The sequence below is a fragment of the Xiphophorus couchianus genome, chromosome 8 (genome assembly GCF_001444195.1).
Source record: "Xiphophorus couchianus chromosome 8, X_couchianus-1.0, whole genome shotgun sequence".
NCBI classification, from domain to species: Eukaryota; Metazoa; Chordata; class Actinopteri; order Cyprinodontiformes; family Poeciliidae; genus Xiphophorus; species Xiphophorus couchianus.
Window position 1 is genome coordinate 12,716,826 of NC_040235.1, and position 27,878 is coordinate 12,744,703.

The window sequence follows — 27,878 nt, forward strand, 5'->3', positions numbered from 1 at the left end:
AGTGATCTGATTTTTTTTCCTTTTCTTTTGCTTCAAACAAAGTTAGATACAGGTAGACTTGAGAGTAGAAAACAGAAAATTAATTAGTTTTGAGAGTTTTGGCCTTTTCTGCAGTAAATTGCAATTCCATCTTTTGAATATGAAATACAGAACAAAAGTCACATTTTTGAGATTTGAGCCCTCTTGGTGGTTGTTTTTAATCAATACTGTTTTGATTGTGTCTTTGGATCTGGAAGAAAAGAAAAAAACTATTGTGTTGAAGCAAAGATAGAGCAATGAAGGTGATAACTATATTACATGGGCTAATATGTATTGTATACAATATTTAGCTTTTAAGTTATATGCACAGAGTGAGGTTGTTTGATAAGGTATTGATCAACAAAGGGACTGAAATGTGCAAAGAAAGTTTCAAGGGATGTGATATTTAGTTTATATTCACATGAATGTTGCATGTCTATACTGCCCATAAGTATGTTTAGAACTAAATATGAATGTATTTCTGTTGAGTCTTTATTTACTATCACAAATCCAGCATTCCTTTTTATCTGGGCTTGGGACTTGCTAAGACAAAGAGGATGGGTGTTTTATTTACACATTTCTGGAGGCAATTGTAATTGTTTTTTTTGTTTTTTCGGTTTTCAAGTTAGTTATGTCTGGTTTGGTTTTAAACTTGGCACAACAGAACATGCAACAACCCACCCAGTGGTGGATATTTTCGCATGGATGATTTCATTTACAGTCAGGACTTGGAGGGGTGTACATCTCCTGCTCTGATTCCAGCTGGGAGGGACTGCTGGACTGGGCTGATTGTTAATGCTTTGGGACAGAGGAGGGGCCTGTGGCACCAGCCGCAGCTCCTCACTGAAAAGAATGAAAAATGTACATTCTTTTATGTGCAAGTTTTCAGAAGTCTCCAGCAACATTAAAAACTGTTGCTAAGTTTATCATTACAAAAAGTATCTTTGAGGGGTCTGAATACTGATTAGATATCAATCAGAAACAAAATACATTTCCTCCTGTGAGTCAGAGGTTTGTCTGTAATATATCTAGAAGATGAAGGAGGAAATAAACAGATTGATGCCCCTATTCTGTCTGATATTGATGTAAAAAGGTCTGAACAAGACAGGTTGGGTTTTGATTAACCAGTCCACGTTCTTATTCTCACCTGTGCTCATAAGATGTTAAGGATCATGGCATGAAGTATCAAACCTGGGACACAAGTGGGTGAAATTAGCTTCCTGCATAGGGTGACTTGCTTGAGGTCAAGAAATAAAGTTGTAACTCTGTCATTCAGGGGAAGCTCAGAGTAGAACCACTACTCTTTTATACCAAAGGGAATAAGTTGAGGTGGTTCAGACATTTCGTAACGAGCCCTCCTAGGCACCTTGCTATGGAAATGTTTGGGAATATCCCACTGGTAGCAAAGCCCAGAGCAGACTATCCCTTTTATAAATAGGGATGTCTGGGTTTTCCTCCTGGACCATGTTTTCCCACAACCTAGTCTCAGAAGGGTGTTCCCTTCCAGTTCAATTTGTAAAAATAAACCAATAAGCTTAAAATATGCAAAAAAGAAAAAATAGTACCATTGGATTAGAGATACTGCTGCACTCCAGGGAATTTGATGGTGCAATAACTTCTTTCAAAAGAAGGACAGTAAGATCAGCATCAAGATATATCTAAATAATGTGAAGTGTCTTTGAGAACCCCTTCAGGTTAGAAAAGTGATATATATATCACTGCCACCGCCATATATATATATATATATATATATATATATATATATATATATATATATATATATATATATATATATATATATATATATGCACAATACAGACCAAAAGTTTGGACACACTTTCTCATTGAATTCAATGAGAAGGTGTGTCCAAACATTTGGTCTGTACTGTATATACTGTACATACAGTATATATATATATATATATATATATATATATATATATACATATATATATATATATATATATATATATATATATCCATCCATCCATCCATTTTCTGTTCACCCTTGTCCCTAATGGGGTCGGGAGGGTTGCTGGTGCCCATCTCCAGCTACGTTCCGGGCGAGAGGCGGGGTACACCCTGGACAGGTCGCCAGTCTGTCGTATATATATATATATATTTCTAAAAAAATCCATTGAATCTTTTAACTGAAAGTTGCTCAAATATATAAAGAAAGAAAGACACATGAGCTTTGAACCACCAGAAATACTGAACAGCAGAAGTGGAGACAGAGAGAGATATGCAAGGAGTCAGGCCACCAGATGGTCTAATGACCACAGGAAATATTACAGCTGGCAACCGTACACCAACATTAATGACATCACTCATTAACGAGCCCTGAGAAGAGCTGCTGTGTGTACGTATGCATGTCCTCCTGATGGGGTGTGTGTGTGTGTGTGGTTTGGTGTGTCCGCGAGTGAGTGTTTCACATTTAGCTGTACTATCAAAGTCATAGAGGTTTGCTAATTAATGTGAAATTGCCAAAAGGCAAAGTCGGGACACATTTTAACCTTCACTTTGTGATCTTCAAACCTTGCCTCTGGGTTAAGGTTTAGACAAGGGAATAAATGCAAAGTGGTAGCCTGGGTAGGTCTGAGGGTTATATGTAAATGTACATCAGCACTGCTTCATAATGTGAAGTTGGACTGTCAATGGTCATTTCTAAATGGCCTAAAGATTGATTCTGAGCTTGGATATACACATTTAAGTCAGGGGATAGCTGTGTCAGGGCAATGTTCTTGGTTTTTAAGGAAACCAGAGACCAATATACCAAAATAAGCAAACCATCAACACTTATTCCAAATACCATAATTGGCATTTGTTTATTCAATAGTTATTTGAAGGCACTTATTCAAATCTTAAATTCTGACCGTAATTTTTCCAAAACAATATTAGAAGATAAACAATGGGTGATTGAGAACACTTTCACTGTTTAAAAACCCCCAAATGATTTGAAGTTAATATTTTAAACACCTTTTAATATCTTACAGTAGATATTGATTCTAATAAAACATTTTAGCATAACTAACTTTTAACAGAATTCTTAGTGCATGTTCTCTAAATAATATGTTCTTACTGTTACTTGGAGATGTTGAAAAGGATGCCAGAGTTTCAAAATCTGACAACTTTGACAGATTAGAATGAAAGCTGACTAGAGAATAACACGGAAATTTTACTGTACTATCTTCAACCTTTCTGTTATCTGTCAATTTGCTTGTTTAAGAATACCACAAAATGCCCTAAGCATGCTTCCAAATTGACATGTGGCAGATGGCTTATTTTTTTCACCTGTTGTACAAAAACACAAAACTCTATGGAAAAGAAAATGAGCTAAATCAATAGCATATGGTGTATATGTCTCTGGTATATATTTCTCCTGAACAAATGCCCAATTAGCCTTTGTGGAAAACATATGTTCCCTATGAAGTACTTCTCATATTTTGATTGCTCAAAATTCAAATGTGAATACATGACAGATACTGAAAATGACAAACCTTAGGTCTTCCTTACTCAATAACAGTTTCCACACTGAAGAGTGTTGTTGTTGTAAAGTGGAAGTGCTGAAGTGTGTGGTACATTCACTGATTAAAAGAATATCCTATTTGAATTTCTGACTAGTCTATCGCCAATCAGGACTAGTCAAATATAAAATTGTCTGATTCTAGTCATCAGCCAGTTTTTCCATTCTCTCTAATGAATAGTTTGCAATATTATTGAGACTAAATAGTTTTTAATTTACCTCCATAAGTATTAGTGTTAGGACAAATCGACATCTTCCAAGAAAATAATCACGTTTAATGACGTAACTGCAAATTATCAGTTTGAAAATCTTAATAGCCAAACCAATAACAAATTTATTCAGTAGTTAGCATATTATTTTCATGTATAGTCTCTTATAAACTAAAATGTGTGCTCATGGAAACTGATGTATCTTCCAATGAATGTGCATTGTATTTTTGGCTTGAGCTATTACTAACATAATGGCTGTTAAGTAGAATGTTGCAGACCAAACAAAACATTGAGCTGTTGCAAAAAAAACAAAAAAACAACTGACTTGACTGAATGATAAGGTCTGTAGTTTCCCTTCAACCTATTTCTGTCACAGTTTTGGTTTACCACTCTCCTGCTTCAGTGTATGTCATTTCATTCTTTTTTCTCTTATCCCTTCTTTATGGACCTATATGAAATATGCTGTCTAGGCTTCAACACATAATTAGAAACTGCTGAACCGTGGCTTCAACACAGGGGCTTTTCATGTATCTGTTTGGTAAACGGGTAAACAGAGACAGTGATTCAGAGTGCTGTTCAATATCTTCATGGCCAGTATATACTACACCAGGCCTGGAATGGCGCTGTACAATACATTTAAGTAGATAAGAGGATAAAGGGAGAGTGAGACCAGTGGATGCAGGAGGCAGAATGGATAAATGGACTGATAGATAAGCATAAAGACAGAATGAAGGGATGAAGTAGCAGATAGAAGAATTATGATTTGTCTCCATGAGCAGTGTTTTCTAAAAACAAGGGTAAGGCTAAATTATTATTTGTACTTTAATTAGCCATGCAAGACTAAGACTTTAAATCAGAAGACTAAAAAGTATTTTAGCTAATAACACCTTTTATCATATCATGCAGTTATTGTTTGCCCTTTAGTGTACTTGTTGTTATAACTGACCTAATGTGAGTGCAATCTTCCATGTGGCGAGGCTTTAACTTTTACTTGACTTTGTTCAAGCTTTTTTTAATAACGTCATGATGTGTCTAACTAGTTATACACTGTGCTGATGGCTTATTACTGTATATTAGAGAAGGACCGCAGAGCCTTTGGGACAATTCCCATCATCGCCTGTCCTTGGAACACTCAGACATTTGCACATTATCTCACATAAACCTTCACACACACCAATGAAGCACAGCCAAGCACTCAATATGACCACTTATGACATCCACATGTATATGCCTCAATTTTTTTTATAAAGCTTTCTTTTTGGCTAGTGCATAACATGAATGTAAAATAGCTAAGCTATAGCTGGTAATTAATATTTATGGTGGCAGATGACCACAGAATCACTAGACTGCATCCCAAAGCCTTCACATTAAAGCAGCCAGAGCTTAAAAAAATGAAATCTCCATCTCTCACTGTCTGCCAAAGTAATAATAATGGATCATGAAGTTGATTTGTTTCATAATATGAAAATACACCCTTGCATTCCCATTTGGAGTTTGTCTCAGAGTTGGTGTGTGATCCATGGGTGTTTGGAAAAAATGAGAAGTGAATGTGTGGGATCCCACAGGGTAATACCAAAAGGGGTTTATTTGTGTTGTTTCCCCATGCCTTTGCAATTGAAATGGTTTTACAGCAGCTTCCATTCATTGTCTCAGTCCAAATGTTCTCTACATGTTAATAGGTACAAGTTACTTAAACATCTAAAATCATTTACTGTGCAACCGTCCTCACTCAAGTGTGGATTGTTTATTTGTCATATTGTTTGAAGAAAACATGGAGATTGTCAGTCAGTGTCTAAAAGTGTCATTAGAATTCAGCAGGTGATGTGAATACATTTGATCATTTGTAATTTGTCTCCAGTTTTTTCCTACTTACTTTTGATTTATATATCATCTTCCTTTCTTGACCACACTCTTTACTATTTTAGGAAGTTGGACCTCTGGATTTCATTCTAAAGTACTAATATAACACATTTCTTCCAAGGTTGCCCTGTATTCCTGTATCCCCATAGCACCGCACTGTGATAACTATAATATACCATGTGGATCTTGTGCTCAGGATAATATGCAATGTTCATTTTCTGGCACAACAGTGATTTGCATGTAAACTTAGGTGAGTTAATTATGGTTTCATCTTACCAAAGTTTTCCTTTCCCATGTTTTCTGCTTTATATACATTACATATAGCAAATCTTAAGCAAAACCTCTCAAACGTTATTTTAACAATCCTCTTATTCTTGCCAGAAATCTACCAGGGCCAGCTTTCTAAAATGTACAATAAAAAGTTTTCCTGACAACAGATTCTCCCACCTAAGCAGATGATCTCTGCAGTTCTTAGAGGGTCACTGTGGGGCTCTTAGCTTCTTTTCTCATCAGTGCTTTTCTTTCGCTTGCTCTGTTCTGGTTTGCACTTATCTCATATTTTTTCTGTTTTCACACTATGGATTCAACAGTGTTCTGAGACATTCAATGCTTATGACATATTATATGAAAATCCCATTTTAAACTTCTTCACAACATTCTCCCAGACCTGCCTGGTGTGTCCATTTGTCTTTATGCAGGTTGTTCACTGCTTTTAAAAAACAACCCTCCCCCTTTCACATAATAGCTGTATTCAACGTGCCCTTTACTCACACATAACTTGATTCCAGAACTTCTGAAGAAAACTGGTGGCATTAAATTTTACTTTGGGATATTAGAGTAAAGGGGGAGTGAGGTTAATAGAAATGCATCCCACACTTTACATGTAATTAGCATTATTTAAACAAATACAATCACCAAATTTAATATTTTCTTTTATTCATTTGAAATATATTTATTTATTGTAGAGAAGAATTGACAATGATATCAAGCTAAGCACATCAGAATATCAGCCTGGCTTTCATGTTGGCAAATGTTAATCAGAAGAAATAACACTCTAAGCTAGAGATAATACAGTGGTAGCGCACAATCAAAATTTGTTAACTTAGAAAATACTTACATTTGTCATTGGGTGTGCAAACATGGCTCCTGCTCTGTACATCTGAAGAATTCTCCTCTGTTTTTACGAGGCCTTTCACACTCAACCTGCACTGCCGAGTGCCGAAACATTTGTAATTCTCTACTACTGAGCATAAACAAACAAAACACTGGAGGGAAGCTGAAAATGAGAATAAAAATAAAATAAGAAGCAACTTCAATGAAAAAGTTTCAAAATACTGGGCTTTTTGTGTGGCAGGTTTATTGGAGCTGCAATGTAAAGAGGATTGTTGTCAAAACCAAAATTTAGTGACTTTTTTCTGCTACTAATTGTGGTTACGTGTATTTAAATAGGCTGAACTAGTGTGACTGCTTCGTATGAGGATCATATGTTCATATCATCCTGTCTAATATCCAACATCTGGCATGGTGTCTGTTTTTTTGTGCTTTGATTACATCCAGATTCATTTTGCTCTGCATCTAATGAAGTTGATATAAAAGCTCAAAAATGAAATGAGATGTTAATTTACTCTTGGATTTCCTGGAATCCCTCTCCTGCCATTTTTTAATTGGTTTAACCTTTTATGTCTTTTGTAAAGTATGCACACACACCCGCACACATGCACAGCTATACACATACACAAGACCACACAAGCAGCAATACACAAATGGACATCTGAGTCAGTTCCAGTCACAGTCCCAAACACCTGTCTGCCAATCTTCCAACTGTGTTTCGTCTACCATTTCCTGGCCAGATTTTGTGTGAGCCCACATTTGTGCTCATATGTCGGGGTGGATGTGTGTGTGCTAACAGCCTGACGACTACAGATAAAGTGGCAGTCATCTTATCGTCCTGAGCCAACCTACCCGAAACCCCTCACAAACCTCAGGTGTCACAACCTGCTTGCGTTTCCCCAAGCACTGCCTCATTTTCATGTCAGTTTGCTGCTCTCTCTTGGTCCCTGCCCTGTCTCCCCCAATACCCTTCCCACTGCCCCACCACTCTTTTTGATAGACAGTGTAAGCTCATTTTGGCCCGGTTCTTCTTTTTCAGTTCCCCTGCATGCTTGCGTTTTCAAATCCACAAGCTATTTTGATCTTGCTTGGTACCCAGTTGGCTGTACGATCAGTCACTGTGTTGTTTGAACAACCTTGGCGGAATTTGTTATCTTGCTCCCTCACATTTTGCCAACAAAACACACATTTTAGAAAATTAATAGGAATAACAAAATCTTCCCCTTATTTTACCAACGTACCCCCTGCCTCTCTTTTTGCACTGGAACTTGTTTGCTACATTTCACACAGTACTTTTTATTTCAAAATGTCGTATTTTATGAGCTGTTTAATTTTGAGATTTTTATTTGCTCCAAGGAAAAGACAATTTATGAACCATTAGTTTTCTTTTAACTTGACAATTTGTCTTATGTGTGGCAGGGTTCTGTTGGGATTTGGACAAAAATGATAGGCTGATGCCGTAGTTCACTATTGTGCTCATCTTCAGGTGAAAGAAAGTTCAAGAAGCTGTGCAGCATATTTACAATGGCTGTCCAGGCAGGTTAAAAACAGACACACACACACACACAAAAAAACAAAACAACAAAAAAAAAACTGCAGTACCCATAGAGCAGTTCAAAAGTCCATCACCTTCAGTGTGACCTGTTGATAGTTAAAACTCAGTTTGACTCCCTGTGGGGAGTCTTTTATAGCCCCAGGCTCCGCCCACAGGAAGACAAAAACAAAACAAACAAATGAACAAAAAAAAAACCTAAACAATTACTTCTAGAGTATACAAAGTAAATAACATAATAATAACACTGAGAAAAAAAAGGCAACCTGTTTCCAAAATAGAACTCTCAATTAACGCAACGTCCCGATGACATCACAGACACGTTATCACGTGATCCCTGGTTCAGCCTGGAAACAGCTTGGCTTGAATATTTGGAAAATGTTTGATGCTGAAAACTACAAGTTAGCATGAACATGACAACTGAGGCAGTAATACCATGTGTGCACCGCAGTCACAACGAACCGTGGCAGTTTTTGCGGACACCAAAAAGTAAGTTATTTCGGGTGAGCGTGTGTATGCATGTGTGCATGTTGCATGTTGTCACGGACTTTACTGTTAGACTACGTTTTAGCTAGTGACAGCTCCTCCCTCACATTACATACACGCAATAGCAAAAAAAAAAAAAAAAATGCACTGAAGTTTGTGATTGTTATGTAACAAAAATTGAGAAACTGTACATCTTCGTATGTTAACCTTACTGATTCGTTAAAGTATCTTTTTGAACAACATGGCAATAAATGCTTTCTTTTTTCATTATCTGGGGGTTTTGTTGCTCTTGAGTCACCTAATATTTCAATGCCCATTTCTTTATTTGGCTAAAATTACCTTTACTTGTATTAGGCTACGTTTTGGTGGAAGAGTCTCAGAATGTTTCATCTGCAGGGCTGGCCAAATATAGATCAATCTGTAAACAGCAACCAGTATTAAAGATGATAATTGTAGGGAAGAGTGCCCTCACCTTCCATGCTGAAATTTCAGGTATAAACCCAACAATTAGACTGGTGTAGAACATTATAAAGTAGAAAAGTGAGCCCCATTTCACTCCAAACCAATCTCTACATCTGTTGTAATGGATGCAATTATTGGATCAATTTTCTTTTTTATCTTGTTAACCCCTTGTTGCCTAAGTCAAATGGACCCAATGCTTATTAAGCTGTAAAACTGAAAGAAGAAGATCTACCATGCACCAAATGTACTTTTTTTGTACTGTAAATATTTTTATGCCAGGCTTATTTATTTTATAGTCAACATGGTGTTAATTAAACCAAAACCTGGACATGGGGATGCAACAATGACCTTCTAATTTCCCCTCACTCGCCAAACTCCACTGAATGTCTATGAATGTTAGGAATGCATATGTATGACAGACATTCTAATTGTTTATTGATGGGTACAAAAACCTAAGCTTTGACCTGTTTAAGTTCCAAGTTCTGGAATAATTGGATATAAAGACCCATTCAGTAAATAAGAATATAATTAAAAACCTAACTTATTTTAGTAACTCAATTCTGTGAGTGAAACTCATTATTCTTTATTTCTGTCAATGATGATGAGGATTGTCTGCTTATACAGCTAATGAAAGAATGTTTAAAATAAAAAAAAAATGCATCAAGAAAAACAAAATAAGAGAAAACAGTTCAGAAATTTTAAATTAATAAGAAGCATGTTTAAAACCTACTCAGAGGTTATTATTTTTAAAAAGGTACATTTTATCTGACAAACCTCATCGGAATGCATATTCTAATTTGTTGAATATAATTATAAAAGGTGTCACAGTTGATTTGTACATCAGAAACATGTCTTAATTGTTTCTAATTATATGTATTATTCACTTCACTCTGAAAAAAAGAGCTATGTGTAACTTACAGGTAACTGCAACTGTAAGTTACCTGTAAGTTCACTGTAAGCACAACCCTCACCGGCAGTTGAAGCTCGCTGACCTCTATTCTGACCATGATCTCCAGCAGGATCTATAAAGCCCCTCTGGTGTTTATCAATGCGTGAAGGAAAAGCAAGTCAGGCAGGAAGACACACTGTAAATAAAGGGCTTCATTTTCACACCTTGGTCTCTGCAAGAAACAAAGCACTTTATCTTATAATGACACACTTTAACAGCCATGACAGTGTCATGCAGGTCTCTGTAAATGTACATTGATACAATTAAAGTAAAGTTTTAGTCACTGGACTGAGAAATTGAAGTAGTTTAAATTTACCTTTCCTTTCCAAATGTTCCATTTTTACCATGTCTCCTACTGTTTGTTAAAAGGCTCAGACTCCATGCAGGTTTCATATTTCCATCATTATAGAAATGATGAACATACATATAGAGGAGTAATGTCTTTTAGTACTGTATATGGATATACAGTAATTATGATTATAAATTTTTTATACAAAGAAAAGAGCAGCTTGTATGCAGCTTTTAAAGATGACTACTTAGTTTATATTTCAAATGCATTACACATACAGTCCTTGTTGGGTTTGCATTAATGGCCACATTTGCTTTGCATGGCCTTATGGCTGTGAAACTCACATTTACTCCCTTTAATCTTTACTGGGCTGGTAAAAGTCCTCATTTGCCTTCCTCTCTCTGTCCTTTCTGTTTGCTCCACACCACACCATAACAAGGACCTCGATCGTCCTTTTACGTTAGTAAAACACATCTGCTCGGTGATGTGCTCTGTCAGATGACAGTTATGAAGCCGATTATGGTTCTTACACAGTGAACCCTCCATGTCCAGTTTACTGTTTTTAACCTATGATTTAAAAACTCTGCAATGTATTTTTGTGAAAATGTATTCACCTCCTTGCAGATTTCTTAATGGTCATTAAGTATGTATGGTTGTCTGTTCTCTGTGTCTCCAACAAACCTCTTCACCCGATTAGGAAAAGCGGGTATAGGACATCGATGAATGAATGGGTACAAGCTATAGTTATAATTTTTCCAGTAAGCTTCCTTGTAAGACGAGAACATCTGTTAATATCTTATCACCTTTCAGACTTTTGCATACCTGCCTTTTTTATTGGAGAACAAAGGTACACAACTTTAGTATGCAACATCAGTCTGAATTTCTATGCCTATGATAGTAGTAGCTTTGCTGAAATAAATCACTGAAATTTAATCTCCAGCAAAGCCTTATTTCATTAGCATTGTGATGTACAGATACTGAACTTTTCGAAATGTAGAATTTTTGGGCAAATTTCAGTACAATGATGCTTCTTAATCTCATGATTAGTATGCAGAGGTTCTGTCTGCATTGGAGATTCACTCACCTCTGCATGCTTATCTCTTGAAGTGACTGACATAGAAGGGGAACTGGACCTGTTTCCTACAGCTATCAATTAAGTTGCTTTAATAAACTCAGATTGTACATAAAACATTTACCTACGGCCTCCAGATGGCTGAGCAATCAGTACAAAAAGTAAAAAAAAAACAAACAAACAAAAAAGACACTGATATGTCATAATATAGCAAAGGTAGCAGATTATATATTTCACACATCATTCCAATATACTCGTGCTATATAAAATGGTGGTGCATGAATAATGCACATACTTCAAAAATATACCTAACATGTACTTAAATAAATTCACAAGCTGTGATTTATTTCTTTACGTTTAGATTCCCCACCCTAAGACATCACATTTTTACCAACTTTTCATAAACATACAATCAAAGTTTCTAGTTCCCGTAAGAACAAATTTGCTAACTTTTTTACAATAAATATAATTTTTTTTCTGTGTGCCATCACATTGTTGTATATAATGTAGATAAACCTTCCATTACATGTATACTTAAGCAATTTGTATTAGGCCACTTTTAGTCTTAATATTTGATGGCGATTATGAGCATTATTGCACTGCACACATAATTTGTCAGGCTCGGCTGTAAAGATGTATTCAGGAAGTGAAATAAGGCAGGAATATGGAGTACTGATTGGTCAGGTTTGTTTTACAGTAACAGGTGAAAATCTGTACAATATGAAGATATTGAATAAAGTTGAAACAATCTGTGATTATGAATTCACACTTTTCTGTTTGGACTGAATGAGTGCTGCAGCAGCAGCGTCTGCCATCCTGTATGTCAGTGAATGAATCATGTACTCTTCCCAAAAGTATTTTTTTCATCTGATTATCGACTAAAAGACACAGAAAAATTCATGCACATAATCCCATCTTTTAGCTGGCGGCTTAAATATTTGCAAAGTGTATTATAAGACCAGGGCACTAGGCAAGCAGCCATGCCATTGTTAGAGACCAAGCTTACCATTAGACTTTTAGTATTCCATAAATCAAAATGGTGCAGCATCATTCAAAGATTTTTATCAAGTTTTGCTGTTTGAAATAAAAATTCTCCCATGATGATGTGCCATAGTTTTTTGACTGTGTATTATTAAAAGAAAAGGAAAAAAGTATAATAAATAATCAAAAAAATAAATAATCAAAAACTTTTTTTCTGCTTTAAATTAGTTTCATTTCTGACAAAGTGTTGTTGCAGAACAAAAAGTTCTGGAATGACTTTTGGTGTGTCTGGTTGTGAAACCATGTGATTTGTTATTGGGGTGGTGAAAAGACACGTGCTGAGTGTGTAATTATCTCTGAGAGTCGTCTCTCACTATTCACACTCTCTCCAATCTATTTGAATCCTTTCTCTCGTAGCTACAGCATATTTAGACCTTTCACTTATTCTCTTGTATTTTGTATTTATTTATTTATTTTATTTGCATGATCACAATTCAGTCTTCTCCCATCCCAGCAATTTTAGACTTGCCTGCTAATGCACCCTCATTGGAACTGCAAAAAGGCCTGTGGGATTTTTTTATTTTATTTTTTTTGCTGATGTACTTGGTTTTATTTTTGTGTTATTTGCTGTATTATTATTCAGCTCTGACAATATTTGTTTATTTTCTGCTTGCATGGAGCTTAATGTGTCACCCAGAGAGTTCGGGAGCTGCTGAACTGAAGTAGTACAGCTGGTGTCAAGGTCTGGGGGAACACTGACACAACATAAATAGACAAAAAGTGCTTTTGGAGGTTGAAAAACTCATAGTAGGGCAAAGTGACAGAGAGAGCAAAGGAGGTCAAGACAAGCTGAGAGGTGGATTGAGGTGCAATAAACATAAGTGTATGTGCAGAGAAAGTGTGTAGTTGACCAAAAAGTGATGTTTCACATGATAGCACATCCTGCAACATTGGAGCCCAGCAGTATCAGCAAATACACTTTGTCTTTATTTATTTATTTTCTATTTTGTCTGCAAGCGAAACTTGGCCTGGGACAGGTTTTCTGGAAAGAAATAAATAGCCATGAAGACACTGATGCCCTCAGTTATATATATGATGGTGACCCTTAACTCTGTGCTGCAATAGATAAATGAATAAAAACAAACAATATACTTCATAAAATCCCCAGATATTTTTTCATTGTATAACAACTTTAATTTATGTTCTTGTGATTTTATGTGGTAGGTCAACACATAATTTGATAGGCAACTAATTTGTTAACTAGTTACTTATCAAACTGAGTTAAATTAAATCAAATTTAATATAAAATATATGTTAGAATAAAAAATATTTAAACAACACTTTAAGGATGATAAATTATGAAAAGAAATCAATTAAAGATTATGTAAAAAAAAAAAAAAACAGGAAAAAGTCAAATATACGTCTATTCTCATCCTCTAGGGAGTTAATTCTTTCATGTTTAGGATTAATTATGAGGAATGTGCTGTTTCATTGAAAAATCGCATTATAATTGGCTTTTAGCTGATACGGTATCCTCAAATAAATCTTGAAATTTAGGATCAAGTGTGTAATTTTCCAGCATATAGTTATTATTTTCACCTTTCATTCATAGAATGAGAGGTAAAAACATAGACATACAATGTCTGTACATTTAATGTTACTTGAGTTAAACAAGACCCTCAATCTGAAAAGTGTGGAGTGATTTTGATCTAATCTATTTAATCCATTCACAGAAGGTATGCATGTTACTTGAGTTAAACAAGTAAGCAAGTCAGACTTGCATTGCTTACCTGCATTTAATTTCACTTTATTTATTTGGCACTCTCCTCCAAGTTCTTCTGAGAATTCCTGAGGTTGGAATGGTATTCTAAAGCACAATTTATGCTGACTTTGTGCTAGTTTGTGTCTTGTATTTGCTGGAGGTCTAAGAGGTTGTTTGAGCTCCTCGTTCTGGACTTTGAACCACTTCATCAGGGCCCTGATGTGGGTTCACTAACAGCCGTTTTACAGAGGAGCAGATTTGGCTGATGTGCATGACAAGTTAAATTACCATAAAGTAAAAGGTAGTGTGTATATTGTGGGAGTGGAGGGGTGCGCATGCATGTAGAAGTGTGTCTACTAGTGTGAGAAGCGTGTAATAGGCTCACCTATCCATGGCTGCAGACTGATGGGCAGGTGGAAAGAATTGAAACCAGATGGATAGAAATGGCAAATGCACTGTGGAGATAAGACTGCTGCAAAATGTTCAGTATTGAAAGCATTAGTTAACTTTTTTCCCCATTATCACCTAAATACAAACCGGAAAAACTATAAATTTCATATCTATATAAAAATATGTTTATCCTTGGGGGTGTGGTTTTCCGAGGGGCAATGCATCTCCCTCCAGCATCATATGAGGTCCATAGCTGAATATTATTTTCCATCTGCAATAACAAAGATGTGGAAAACAATAAATGCTACAAGGCCTTGCAAGAGTGTTAACACATTATGTTCCTGTTGTCACTTTACAACTTTTTAATATTATGTGTTTATTTGTACTATATGTGATAAACAGAAACATTGTAGTACATTATTTTGAATTGTTTTTGTTTTTTTTCTAATTCAAAAACTTATGCCACCTTAGTCCACTTTTTGTCGTTTTAATGTTTTTATTAGATGGATGAAAGGCTAAACTTTCATTTCAGAAAGTTCTATTCAGAAATTTATGTGTTTGAGTTCCAATTTGGAAGAGTTCACACAATCTGAAAAGTGTGATGTGATTTTGCCCTAATTTTATTTATCCATTCATTATCTAGACACATTTATCCTTTCAGGGTTGCCAGTGGGAGTGGGATTGGGAAGACAGGGATTGTAGAGATGCAGGATACAGCCTATACATGCTGACAATCGGTCAAAGAACAACAGAAACTGATTCATAAGAACAATATAGAGAGATTAATTAATCTAACAGCCATGTTTTTGGACTGTGGAAGGAAGCTGGAGTACACAGAGATAATTCACAGAAAGGGAGAATTTGTTTTTCTTTTCCTTCAGATATACAGTTATCCACCAATTTATCTAACTCTGTCTTAACATCTCAGTAAATGCATTAAAGTCAGTAGTTGTAATATGATAAAATGTAAAATGCTGAATCATTTTTCAGAGGAGATACATTTAGACTCAACCCAAATCCTGAACGTAATGACTGACTATGTTTTATCTGACAGGGTGAAGAGGAAGACAGAGCCAACATTTACCCCAGTCTATGGTAAGTGTAATTCTTGTCTTTGGATTTTTGCATAGATGAAAGTTTTTCTCTTTTTTTCCCCTTTCCTGATTTTCCCTTTCCGTATTTCTGAACTTTTCACAGTTTTTGAGAGTGAAAACCGTGAATGATTAAAAATAAAATCTTATCAATAAGCTATTGCTGTAACATTTTATGATTTTGTTCCATCAATTTCGAAACCTTTTATTCTTTTTAAGCAGCTTACATTCACAACGAACACTCAAGTTCAAGTTAACAATGTGAGCCACGTGTGAGAAAAAAACCACAGTGTGTACAATAGCTGGTACATAATAATAATAATAACTCTACATTCTAAGATTTGTAGAATTTTCAAGATTCTCAAGTGTTTTTCTCTAAAATGATTAGGAGAAATCTGCATGTTTGGAGCCTCTGAGACCACCGGTACTGTTGCTAGTCTGCCAATATCACATCTTAGGTTGTATCTGGTTGCCGTGGTGACATGCATGTGTCAGCAGAAGGATATGTGAGTCTATGAATGTGTGTGTGGAGCTGTCGGTGTTGAAAGAACTCTGGGGAGCCGTATAAAGTTCCTCTGACCAGAAATGCCAGCGACATACATATGTTGACGGTCAGATACAGAAAAAGTTGGAATGCAGGTATTACCCTCCACCCAGGAGGAACTTTCTGGCATGCCTGTACACGCATGCACACGCACGCCCACACGAAATATGCAGACGGCATGGACACACATGTAGACAGATATCCAGATTCCATGCAGGCCACTGCAACGCATTCAGACACCTCAGGACTATTGGGTTACATACAGGGAAGTCCAAGCCTGCCACACCACTTTGAACAAGGATAGTGTGCATACACACTTTTATTCACTCATCCAGAGCTGAAGCTAAAATTAAATATCACTAAAATAAATTATAAAAAAAATTGCCTGAAGTCATTCATAATAGATTTATACATAAATGAAGAATGATATTTGCATAAAGAGTTACCAAATGCAAATTGTTTTCCACTTGACTGCTGCAGACAACAAACAGGAGTTTATGAGCCTTGCTTTCGGGCAGCTTTACTGCAATTGTGGTGGACGGGGGGGGTGGTAGGCATTGCATATGTGCTTCCCCCCCACTCATATTTCCCCTGTGCCAGTGGATTTAACCAGTAGACTGCTGAAGCTCTAGGCTTATGCTGAAAAACAGGTGTAATGCAGCATAATTACTCTGAGAATTTCTTTTCAGCCATTGCCATAATTGAGTCCAAGTTCAAGAATTTATTCTCCCGGTCGGGATCGTCTGTCTTGTGGCCTGGTGGTTGCAGTGATGCACGTTTACAAGAAACAAGCAAAATGCAGAAATGTTGGATATGTGAAATGATGAGGAAACAAATACTCTGTCACTGAAAAAATCTCTCAGAAGTTAAAGGTTATTTACAGAATTTGAGATTTAACAGAGTCCATTGTTGATACAGCAGGGACATTTTTATTGGACAAATTAATATGTATTATAATAATATATTATATATATAGACCAAAAATATTAAGCACATATAGGATATGGTAACGATACATACAATCCACAGGTGTAAAAAACAAAAGAAATTAGTTTTTATGCAATTAAATGGAAAGACACTATGGATAAGTATTGAAAATGTGAAGGACGGGATGTAAACAGGCATAAAGAGCCAAAAACCTAGCTCAGATTTGTTAACATTTCGAGAAGAACTATTCTCTTTATCAGTCCAAAAGAAATTCTCAAGTTTAATTAATAACCTGTAAAATAGCAAATAGCTAATCAACCAATCAAAATTCTGTTGTAAAAAATATTGCCCAATGAAGTTGATTCGAATCAACTACATTGGCTAAGATTGTTTGCACAAACAAGGAACTAGACTTTTTCACATGCTCATAGTGTACAGACAATAGTTATAAATAGATAACCTTTAGAGGAAATAAAAATCAGATCAGCATATATGTGTTTTTACAGATAAAATGAGATGTGGAATTTTATATTTGTATTTTTTTTTTTTATCTTTATTGGACTCGGGAGATGGAATCAAGAAGTATGAAGTATTTACTTCAAAGTTTGTATAAATTGGCAACTTTACAAGGGGAATGAGCTAACATTACTGTAGTTTTCATTTAAAGGGTTCCAGTGTTGTAAGTAGAGGACTAAATAATAAACTGCAAAAAAGCATTAAATGTGTAATTTGATTTATCATTTCTAAAAGGTTCTGCAATACAATCCTGGTCTTAGGGAGTGGAGATCAGATGGAATAGCTTAAAGAGTGATGTACAGTATTCTGCCTCATAACTATTCACTTAGCATTTAAAGAAGCCTCCATCAGTTGTAGATGTAAGACAGCCCATGGGGATGCAACTCTTCCTTTCTGTTTTTGACCACCGCAACAGTTCCCACTGACATGCATCTCTGCAAAGTGCATGGATCGCCTGCTGATGAGTGTGTCTGTGTGTGGTGGTGTTTTTGATGGTTGTCAATGGCAGGGGGCCTGGCCGGGTCACCAGTAATGTGAGAGTTTGTGTTTTGATTTCCCTGGGTTACATGGGCGGCAGAATCACCTTTACACATGCATGCTGTCCCTCATACACACAGATTCATCTTTTCCTTTCAAATCATATTGGCATTGATTTGTCTGTTTCACTTCCTGATTTCCTCCTTTGCAAGTGAGTTTTGCCATTAAATTCCATCCATCCATCCATTTACTGTTCACCCTTGTCCCTAATGGGGTCGGGAGGGTTGCTGGTGCCCATCTCCAGCTACGTTCCGGGCGAGAGGCGGGGTACACCCCGGACAGGTCGCCAGTCTGTCGCAGGGCAACACAGAGACATACAGGACAAACAACCATGCACACACACACTCACACCTAGGGAGAATTTAGAGAAACCAATTGACCTGACAGTCATGTTCTTGGACTGTGGGAGGAAGCCGGAGTACCCGGAGAGAACCCACGCATGCACAGGGAGAACATGCAAACTCCATGCAGAAAGACCCCGGCCGGGAATCGAACCCAGGACCTTCTTACTGCAAGGCAACAGTGCTACCAACTGCGCCACTGTGCAGCCCTGCCATTAAATTGACTTTGAAATTGACTTTTGGGTTCTACAATTATGACAAGTACATTTTTAAAAATGATTTTCTTTGCCTGTGCTTGCGTAAGCTGCTGTTTCACCAACAAGTGTGCAGATCTGTGTGTGTGCGCGCGGGCGTATGTGTCTGTATGTTACCTAAAAGCCTGTGCTGTCCTAATAGATTTAAAATGACCTGAGACGTCTTCCAAGTTCACTCATTATGTCAGGTGTCAGGATAAATTTTCCTCCTATTCAGTATGGGTAATTGGGGCCTGCCCATAGCAATGCATAAGGAGAGCAGTACTGACTTGTGAAGCAAGTCAGTACTGCCTCCATGCATTGCATGGCAGGCACCTATTATTCTACACCCAATAGAATGTCTCTTTATTATTATAGTTACTTATTCCGCTACCGTTAATGCGGCTCGTACCGCTGCGAGCCCACCCACAAAAGTGGTATCAAAACGTGCGGCTTATTCCCGGCATTGGAGCTATTATTTTTATAAGGAATTGGACTTACGATGGCGACGTAAAAAGCGAAAAACGAGCCAAATTTCCAACTGCCGAAACGCAGAGCATAACTGACACCAACTGCCGCTTTTTTAGAGTGAGAAATGAAGAGAATTTTTGAGCCCAAAATAATTTTGAAATCGCCGTCACGCCCACAAATATCGCACGATTGGTATCAAACTCGGTCCTGACATTGATACGCCTGTCTGCTCCGGTAAAATGTTTTCGAAATTTCTCTAGGGCTTACGGTTTTCTGTCACGGTGCTTCAGAGCAAAGTCATGCGACAGGATTTTCTGTCGCTCTCTCAGGCTCTCTCCCATGTATTTTCATATATTTCTCAAAAATTTCAGATCTGGGCACACCATTTCTTTCTCTTATCACTGTTAATACTGTGAGTGACGTAGAGATATGAATTGCGGGACTATCGGAGACGACAAACAGCCCTCTCATACGCTTCAAACGCTTTTCGAATATGTATTACGGTTCCCGAACGGGAAGGAGTTGTTTCCAATGCTTTTTTTAGTTCAAACTGGCTGGCTCAAACAGAGAATTGTTTCCACCTGCATGTCTCACTCACAGCTGACAGTTGGCAGAGAGAATTATTTACCATAGCAACGGAACTCAGGAGGCTATTGGCTGCTGGTTAGGACTACAAATACGCATCACTGTAGTTCTAACTATAGTGGAAGACCAGGAGGACTGAACTGGCCTTTACAACTACTTGCTGCTATGGGCTGTATTTAACTGATTTAACTCAGTCACCGTTACACATGGGATTAGTTTGGAATATTAAAATGAAGCATACTGAAAATTTCAAAATAAAAGCCTTGAATATTTTTACATCATGTTATTGCTCTTTTTGGCTTTATGTGACTTTTTTATCCAAAGCACTGATACACATGGGATTAGTTTGGCCTTTTGAAATGAAGCATAAAGAAAATTTCAAAATAAAAGCCTTGAATATTTTTACATCAACTACTTGTGTTTTGAGCATTATATAACTGATTTAACCCAATGACTATTACACATGGGATTAGTGTGGACCTTTGAAATTAAGCTTAACAAAAATTTCAAAATAAAAGCCTCAACATGCCCCTGAGGTTAGTGCACCGCCGCAGGCGGTGCAATAATATTATTCTGCATTATCTGTTTCTCTGAGGTTAGGGAACTGCCTTGCGCAGCAAGGCAGTTCATTAGCATTAGCATTTTAGCTTTAATAAGCTATTAGCTATTTATTTTACTTTTTAGCCATGTTTAGTATACTGAATGGAGTAAGTCCATTATAGAAAACATCCTAGTGATGTCCCACATGCCAGTGACAGCAATGATGCTAACATTAGCATTTTTGCTAATTTTAGCTGATACACTTACTTTATCATACTGAACGGTGCAAGTACATGTTAGTCAACATTCTTGTCATTGTCCTCATATGATTGCAGCTTTCTTTAGCATTGATGCTAATTTCTAGCATCATAACGCTGGGTCCAAACCGACGGGCACACTTTGGCAGGCCCCGGTTAAATTTCTTCAGGAATTTTCTAGTTTTCTTTCATTTTTCCCTATAACACCTCTTAATAGAGTTTACTAGTTAATGTTCTAAACAAAGAGATGTAGATGGGAGACATTTCAGAAAGAATAGGCAGTAATAATTTTCATTTAGTAACAGCAATATAGGAATAATTTGTATATTTTATATAATTATGATTGAATAAATGTGTCTCTTTCTTGACACTGTATTTGTCAGTGAAGTTTTGTCAAACTTCAAATACATTGCTTGCTGTTGTTGTTTGTTTGTCTATTGTGTCATAGCTCTTTCTACTATTTATTTCCAGTCAATCTGCAGTAAATGTATTACTGCCATGGGTCTCTTTGGCCCTTGCCTCAGACAGTCTATTACATTTAAATGACCTGTTTTGGAAAACCGTTTAATTCTGGAACTCTGACTCCGATTTTGTTGATAAATGGAATATATCTTATCTACAACACATGCTAGATAATTTGTCCTTATTTCCAATATTTGACTAGACATATTTCGTTACTGGAGCAGTAATGAAATAAATTATACAAACGCATTAATGCTCTACTTTTAGAAAATTCCTTTGCTGCTTGCCTCCGCAATATTTAGGTCAGGATCAGCTTCCATTTCTGACAAGGAGGTGCTGACAAGGTAATGATGCGCCCCGAATTTGTAATAATGAACCATGTCCTAACCACGCTGACTAGACATTCCACTCGAGGCTTGTTTGTGCTATTAGATGCCTTGAGTATGTTTCAAGCGGCCACTACTGATAGCAGCATGCCTGCTGACAAGTCTTTGCACCGTGTTAGGCGAGGAAGAGAATAAAGTTAGCCATGTCAACAATACATGTTGACAAGGCACAGCTGAGCGCCGTGCTACTCTGCTTGCCCTTGTGTGGCTGACAAGAGTGGGGATGTTTGGTGACAAGCTGCTCCCCATTCCCCCACCCATGTTAGCATGGATAGGGTCTCACAGACATCTGCAGTCTGGTGAAACTTGAGCCTCTCTTTCCAGCAGACACTGTCAGCGTGTGCTCACTGATAAGGATTATCAGAGATGTGTGAGCTCTGCGCCTTGGGATTGTCCCGCTTGCTGCCGGAGGTCAATACATGTGCGCTCTAATGTTCGTGAGTGTTTGCGAGTGATTGTGTGCGTGTGTATTTGCCAGGCAGTGGGGGTTAGGCCTGGATTGAAATGACAATAGAAAGGAATTTAAATGAGAGAAAAAGGGGGATCAGTGATGTTTGCAAGAAGGATGGAAGGAGCTTTGGCACCATTGTTATTCTTCCTCTTTGTCATTCTGCCTCTCTTATCTCTTTATCTGCCTATTACAAATCTTCTGCTCGCTCTGTCTGTCACCTTCGGCTGTCACATTTCTTAAAAAAAAAAAAACAAAAACAAAAACGTTCCAGTCCGCCTCTGAAGAAATTTTCCAAACGTGTTCATGCAAAAGTTGTTTTTCATGCACTTTTATCTTTTTCTTTGTTTACGTTTGAGTTTTCATATCTTTAGCACTCCTTAGTTTGGGTTGTAGAATGGCTAAGATGAATAGAGGTCTGTCATGTAGGGATACAGGTCAAGTCATGAATTATAAAAATGCTTCTAGAGACTAGAATCAATAAATAAAAAATATAGATCAATTCCATTTATTTTATCTAAATGTTTGGTCAGGTCTTTAACTGTGGCACTGATTTTTTTTTTTTTTTTGCTGTATAAAGTCACTTCTTAGAGTACTTTTTTTAAATTAATGAATAAATGTAATCAAATTAAAGATTTACTTATTCTGATTTTACTGAGACTCCTATTGGAACATTTTAAACTAATTGCAGATTTTTTAAACAAGCTTGTGATTTATCAAGCTATTATCTCATTGATTTAAAAAGAGATTCTGATTGTTGCTGAAAACATTTTCTAAACATATTCAAAAATTAATGTCACATTGGCACCCTAGTTTGTATGCATTACTAAAATCTAAATACTGCTTCAATTGAGAAGTTCTTGTACTTTGACACACACTCAAATTCATAAAAAAATGTTTTTGAACATGATAAAACAGGACCAATCCAATATTCTGTTTACTTAACCGTTGTTTTGTCTTATACCTACTATCACTTTTTTATGTCTTTCTTCTTTGTCCTCTCCTCCCATCTGGCTCTTTCTATAATATTGTCTGACCTTTCCTGAAACCCATAATAAAAACAATGTGTGGTCAAACTTAGTGCAGCAGCAACAATAACTGTACAATATATAGTGTATATGACCTTAAAAGAAGATGATCCATTTTTATCACTTTCCGTGTGTCATTTAAAACACATGCACGCTCTCTTTCTGTCCACATCTCAGTTTCTGTGCCCACCCATTCCCCTCCCTCCTCCACCTCCTCCTCCTCATCGCTTTGCTCTGCAGCAGCTCTAATTGCGATCAATTAGGAAACTTCAGAAGGCTGAAATAGGAGCTGTGACAAGGGGCATCCGCTGAGTTGGCAGGGAGGGAGAGAGGGAGGAAAAAAGAGGAGAGAGTGAGCGAGAAAGAGAGGTTGGATGAAGAGGAGAAGGAGAGGAAAAACGGGATAGAGCGTATAGGGGAGGGCGGGAAGGATGACTCCCAAGTTGGTGTCGAGAGATGAGCTGATGCTAATGGTGTGATTGATGCGGCCACGGCAACTGAAAGTCACATCGTTTTTCATGCCAGATATCGATTCCTGACAGACTCTTGTTAGCTTCGAGCGCACAGTGTACTGTGTGGCATAAGGGCTGGCACGGTGAAAAGTTAGGCTTGTATCCCCATCTGAAATATATGCTGTTTAATTTCTAAAAAAGATGCTCTGAACAAAGCACTACAGTTTAAATCTTCAGTATGACGGCTGGAAAACAGGACACTAATTTTAGAACACAGCTACACAAAACAGCAGAATGAATTCACAATATGCTTTGTCATATTCAGTCAATTAGAATACTATTAAAAAGTTATTTTTTTCAGTGACTCATTTCACTAAGTGAAACACTTTAAATAGATTAACCCAAACTCTGACCCTTTATTTATTTTATTATGATGATGTTCCGCTTGTTGCTAATATTTTAAATAATACATCATATCAGAAAAACATTTTAAATACAGGGCGATGAGCTTATGAAACATATGTCTAGTGCCTGCTTAAAAACTGCTTTTCAAAACATACTTTTAATCTGGCAAGCAAACCTAATTGGATCACATCCCTTAATTTATTGAATATTATTATAATCTTACAATTACAAATATGAAACGTTCTCTTCTAACTCTCCTAACTCTTCTAATTCATGGGGAAAAGACATCCAATGTAAACAATCAGATCTTTCAATTGTATTTTTCACCCTGCCTAATTATTTAGAGATACTTTTTTTTTCCTTTTTCTCCAAATATTAAATCTTTTCTTGTTGCTTGACGTAAGATAGAGCTTTTATGTATCTTGTCTTTATCCTTGCTTTTCTTATGTTACAAAGTAGCATTCCAAACTCTCAAGTTCATGATTGCTCCAACCAAATCCGCAAAAATCAATGTCTGACATAATAAAACTAGAATATCTTTTTATTTCACAAATTGTTTTTAGAACAGATCACAGTTTTACCAAAAAATGCATTTTAAAACATCTGTCCTTCCTATTTTTCATCAAAGAACTGCTTGGAAAATCCACCATTTAGCTTCAGAACTTACTAGTTCTGTTAGGACGCGAGAAGCAGAATGGCAGTAAAACTCAAATATAATGAGCAGAACGTTATCCCACTGAGTAATACCTACACAGTGGCCTAAATTAGATGTGACTCAACATTAGATAGCAGTTTCATCATAACATGTCTGTAAGACCTAGAGAATGCACACTCATCTGTATAACTATATGAAAATATAATGAGCATGCAATGTCCAGCCATTATTAAATTCTGGAAGGAGAGTCCTGTGTCACAGGGAAAAGCAGAATTTTGTGCGAAATGTGTGTATAAAGTCAACACAAAAACAAAAATTGCATGGATATGCTGGCTGAACCTGGTAAGAATGTGTCATCCTCCAATGAAACAAGTCCTGTATAAACATAAACTGAAAGACCATTCAGCCACGAAGAAGCCATAACTTCAAAATCAGCAGAAAATTGCAAATACACTCTCAAATATCATAATCTTTGGAGACATGTCCTGGGGCCCACCAAAACAAAAATTAAGCTGTCTGGGTGAAAGGACCATTGTTACATTGGAGAAAAAGAAGAAAATTTGGCAAGGAGAACGCAAACTCAACTGTAAAGTATGTGCTTAACTACAGTATGCTTATTTGAGGGCTTATTGCAGGAGGGAGTGGTGAACTTAACAAAATAGATGGTATTGTGAGAAAATAACATCATGCCAAAACATAATGTCTTAGAATATCCACCTAAGACATCATCTACAAAGCTAAAGCTTACAAACTTTCAGGTCTAAATGGACAATGACTCTCAGCATTATGCCAAATTAGGTACAAGGAGGTATAAAGGCAATAAAATCAATTGTTTGGAGCAGCCATCATAAAACCCTGATCTCAGGCGCATTAGAAATTGAGACAAACTTATGAAGTGTGTACAAGTCGACAATGGCAACAGTAACAGCAAATTTGTACTCAAATCTCAGTTTTCTCTTTTTTCTTATGTAATGGTATCTACATTCTCTAAGACTGCTTTGGTCGAACAGTTTCTTTTTATAACCAAAACAACAAGGATCTTGCTGTTACCGAAGTATTTCTGCCTGAAGGAAACATTTAAAAATAGCACTATTAGCCAGAAAATTTCTTTCAAAGAAACCAAAAAAAATAAAAATGTGCTTGTTGCCTTCAGCTTTCTGAGGCAACAGAATAAGAATGTTCAGACCGCCAGGATTCTTGATTTGTATTTTTTCATGCAGAGCTTGACTCTTGGATAAAAGTGAGCTTGTAAATATACCAATTGGTAATTTGGACCGCTCTTGTCAGAGATATGGTCTGTTGCCTTGGGTTTGTTAAGTGTTTCTGTTCTTGATACGCACACTAGACACTGAGAGCCTCTGGTCTCTTGTTTAGCTGGCTTTGCCTTGGGGCATAACAGACCCTTTTATCTTGTCACCCTAATGTGTGTGTGTGTGTGTGTGTGTCTGAGAGAGAGAGAGTGAGTCAGAAAGACAGAGAGCAAAGGAGAGAGAGATAGCTAGTGAGGAGATAGAAGGATCAATACTAAGCCGTCAGGAGGTCTGGCAGTCCCAGAGAGAGAGGGAACAGGACACCCAGCGGAGAGTAGAGAGGGAGACAAAGTGAGAAAAGGAGGAAGGAATAGGGAAAAAGATTGGGGAGAGATGGATGGGGGGGCTAAAAAGTAGGAGCACATGAGGGTTGGAAATGGGAAAGGAGAGTAGATGTGGGGAGTGATAAATTAGGTGACACAGGGGAGTGGAAGAACACAGAAGGAAACGAATAATGCAGGTGAAAAACTGTCAGAGAAGTGGGAATTGTTGTGATTCCGGTGGCAACAGGTGAAAATTAGACAAGAACTGAGGGACATTTTTCTCAAAGCTATCGTCTTTAACAGCATCTATCTTTCTGTTTTTGTTCCAAAATATTCACACAAATTCTCTGTTCCTCTATCGTAAAATGAAAAGATGAGACTTTTAACACTTGAATTACACAATTTATCTTTACAAATGTCACAACTAATGTCCAGTTTGGCAGCTTAATTGCGTGGATAAAATGACAACCAGTGCTTCATTTCATTTCCTTAGGATTAAAGCGAGTGTGAATGCTTCTCCCCCATGTGTCTCACAATGCCCTGGATACCGATGGTGGCTCCAGCAGGATTTACTGCAACCTCAGACAGTGCCACAGGCACTCAAGAACAGGTCCTTACAGAAACGGTGAAAAAAAAGAAAAAGAATTATAACATGGGTTTTGATGCGTGATTCAGCAAACAGAAACATGGAATGAGGGGGGAAATAAAAATGTTTCCTACTAAGACTTAAAAGCTTTGACTCGACACCTATAATGAAAATTTAACCTCCAGTGACCCTACCCTCCATATCTTTGTAAATGATTTATTGTTCTTCCGGCTTCCTGTCTATTTTTATACCCTTTGTCTCTTTTTGTGGTTTCATCTCCTTTTGTCCTCTTTTTTTTCTTTTGTTTTGTTGTCCTCTTTTGTTTCTTACGACAACTTACGAGAGAATTGTGAGTCTGGCAGCTGCAAGTGAAACCGTAAAGGTGAAGGAAAAAAAAAAAGACAAAAAAATGATCTTATCTGTGAATTATCTCTGAATGTCGTCGACCATAATTATCTTGGCAGAGTGTATTTCATCTGGTGATGATTAAGTATCTTAATGGGCTCTGGGAATAGTATTATTTAATGCAGGAGAATAAAATGGGGAATGAAACCCTATTATTATGAAATGAGGAATTCCTCAAGTTGAGGAATTTGAACTGTAATTTTCTTTATACTTTGGCCAAATATGACCCAGGTTTCTTAATGAAGGAAAAAGCTCCAAGGCATAACATGGCTTTTCACAATGATATTTAGTTTGAAAAAAGGGTTTAATACAATGTCTTCCCTTCGCTAATGCTTTATTCGGAGTCCAGCAGGAAAGTAAAATTAATATTTTATGTTTTAAGACAGAATTCTGTGTAATTATTCTTAGGTGCTAATCAGCTAGCTGCAAAAGGGAGCAAGATTAATTGTAATTAGCACAAACCATTTTAAACATACAACGTTAGTCAGATTATTATAGCTACAGTTATTTAAAGGCAGAAGGACGCGTCTGTATTGCAACTTCAGAAGTCAGTAGGATATTATTTAGAGTTAAATAAGTCAAAGTATGTTTGTTTTGTTGCTTTTTTATTTTATTTTTTTATTTCCTGACGAATGCATCAGTGGCTTTTTGATTGAATGGAAGCCTGACAAAACTCCTTCTTCTGAAGCTCTCAACGCCACCCCAAGATTTTTTGTGTATTGAGGAATAAAATTAATGAATCTTTAAACATGTCTTAATGATCCTCTGTGCAA

General features: G+C 36.8%; 1 protein-coding gene across 2 annotated transcripts in view; it reads left to right on the top strand.

Annotated features, from left to right (window-relative positions):
- cntfr (ciliary neurotrophic factor receptor) overlaps nucleotides 1-27,878 on the top strand; it is a 246,203-nt gene that overhangs the window by 23,020 nt on the left and 195,305 nt on the right. The window contains exons 1-2 of one of the 2 annotated variants that reach the window (XM_028025724.1): nucleotides 8,642-8,761; nucleotides 15,718-15,758. In XM_028025724.1, coding sequence (XP_027881525.1) covers nucleotides 8,709-8,761; nucleotides 15,718-15,758 — 94 coding nt within the window. In that variant the 5' untranslated portion in view covers nucleotides 8,642-8,708. Of the gene's footprint in view, nucleotides 1-8,641; nucleotides 8,762-15,717; nucleotides 15,759-27,878 lie in introns of those variants that run through there. The other variant, XM_028025725.1, reaches the window with a different exon arrangement.